At 34.2% G+C, this 1,480-nt stretch overlaps 1 protein-coding gene across 1 annotated transcript in view; it reads right to left on the bottom strand.

Annotated features, from left to right (window-relative positions):
* The window catches only part of LOTGIDRAFT_176752 (hypothetical protein), a gene marked incomplete at both ends in the record, with an annotated part of 947 nt that extends 623 nt beyond the window's left edge, over positions 1-324 (bottom strand). The window contains one exon of the mRNA XM_009058147.1: positions 294-324. Coding sequence (XP_009056395.1) covers positions 294-324 — 31 coding nt within the window. The remainder of the gene's footprint in view (positions 1-293) is intronic.
* Between the last annotated feature and the right edge of the window lie 1,156 nt (positions 325-1,480).

The following is a 1,480-nucleotide window of genomic DNA, read 5'->3' as shown; positions in this document are numbered from 1 at the left end:
TTTCAAACCCCAGAGATTTCACATTTCTGTTGTAGAATTCGCTTCCTTTATCAAGCCACAACTTTAGGGGTCGTCTGTCGGATTGTTTCATTATGGTTTCGAATGCTTGTTTGACAGTCAGACCCGATTTGTTTTTCAAGGGAAAGACCCAAGCGTATCTCGTGTATACAGTCCTAACTTTTACTAAAACTGGAATGTGATGGTTCATTACTCTTTGACAGATATGATACAAATTTATATTGTACCTTGTCACCTATTGATGATACCCTACTAAGAAGGTACAATAACTTGACCTGTTCTTGGCACAGTGGTATTAGATTTCATGTTCTAAATTTAGTACAGAGCCCTTCTTCACTAGATTAAATTTGAAATTTTGGTTCTCTTAAGCAAAACTCTGTTCTTTGAAAGGAGGATAGTCGTGAAAATTTCAGAAATCAGAATCCCATCAATCAGGAATATCAACAAACAAATCTGATCACTATAGAAACACAATTTAATATGTGATAAAATTTTGCAATTTTTAAAAAGCTGTAAAGTTTTAGCATTTCAAAACCATATAAAAAGTTTGGAGGCGAACGTATATTTATTCAGATAAATAGATTGTTACTCATAATTTGACAGTACCCGGTAATATTTTTATGAATAAGTTCTTGTAGGAAATGCATCCAATTCTCCAAATCTGTGCTCATAAAATTAGCAAGTAAGTAAGTGAATGAACTAAATTGCCGCTTTTCATGACAGAAATTGCTGAAGCGCCATAGATGGTCGATGGTTTTAAAGTGTTTTACATTACAGTAAAATACATTTAGACAGAAACTGCAACTCATTATGGACGGGGGCGGGGGCCTCAGTGGGGTCCATAGGCGCCAATTTACATTGAATAATTTCAAAACAAGATACAAAAGAAACCAAGGAGTTTATAGAATGGTTTTAAAAAAATTGAATGAAGGTCAATAACAAAAGTTATTATAAGAGAGGTCATAAAGATGTGTATGTATGTAATATGATACTGGTCAAACATTAGGGCAGAACTTTACTTTGAAACTTTAATTGGGCAGATTTATTGCAATGTAAAGACCTGATGACATATTGTTTACAGTAGACATACCAACTGATTATAGTTACTGGACCATGGGCAGTACAGAATACTCTTTTTTTGGTAGTAAAAGTTACGACTGTATATGTCGATCACCGTCAAACAATACTTGTACCCTCTCTCGACTGGCATGCTGATTAAATCGGCTGACCAAATTTCATCTTTATCAAAAACTTTAACTTTGAGTTAATGTTTGTTTTTTCGAAATTCTTTGTGAATCTCGTCTGCTATGCCCATACCCAATTTCAATTTTGCCTTCAAGAGTTTTATGATAAGAGCCCTTTGTAATTTCTCTTTGAAAGTGGGATTGGGAATATTTTCGAGTCTATCATTTGTTTGTCTGCTTGGTGTCTGAATGTTATGTCTTTGTTTCTGTACAGTATG

This window comes from Lottia gigantea (assembly GCF_000327385.1).
Source record: "Lottia gigantea unplaced genomic scaffold LOTGIsca_3287, whole genome shotgun sequence".
Lineage (NCBI taxonomy): Eukaryota > Metazoa > Mollusca > Gastropoda > Lottiidae > Lottia > Lottia gigantea.
The sequence above is the reverse complement of the archived record's forward strand: the minus strand, read 5'-3'. Positions and strand labels throughout refer to the sequence as shown.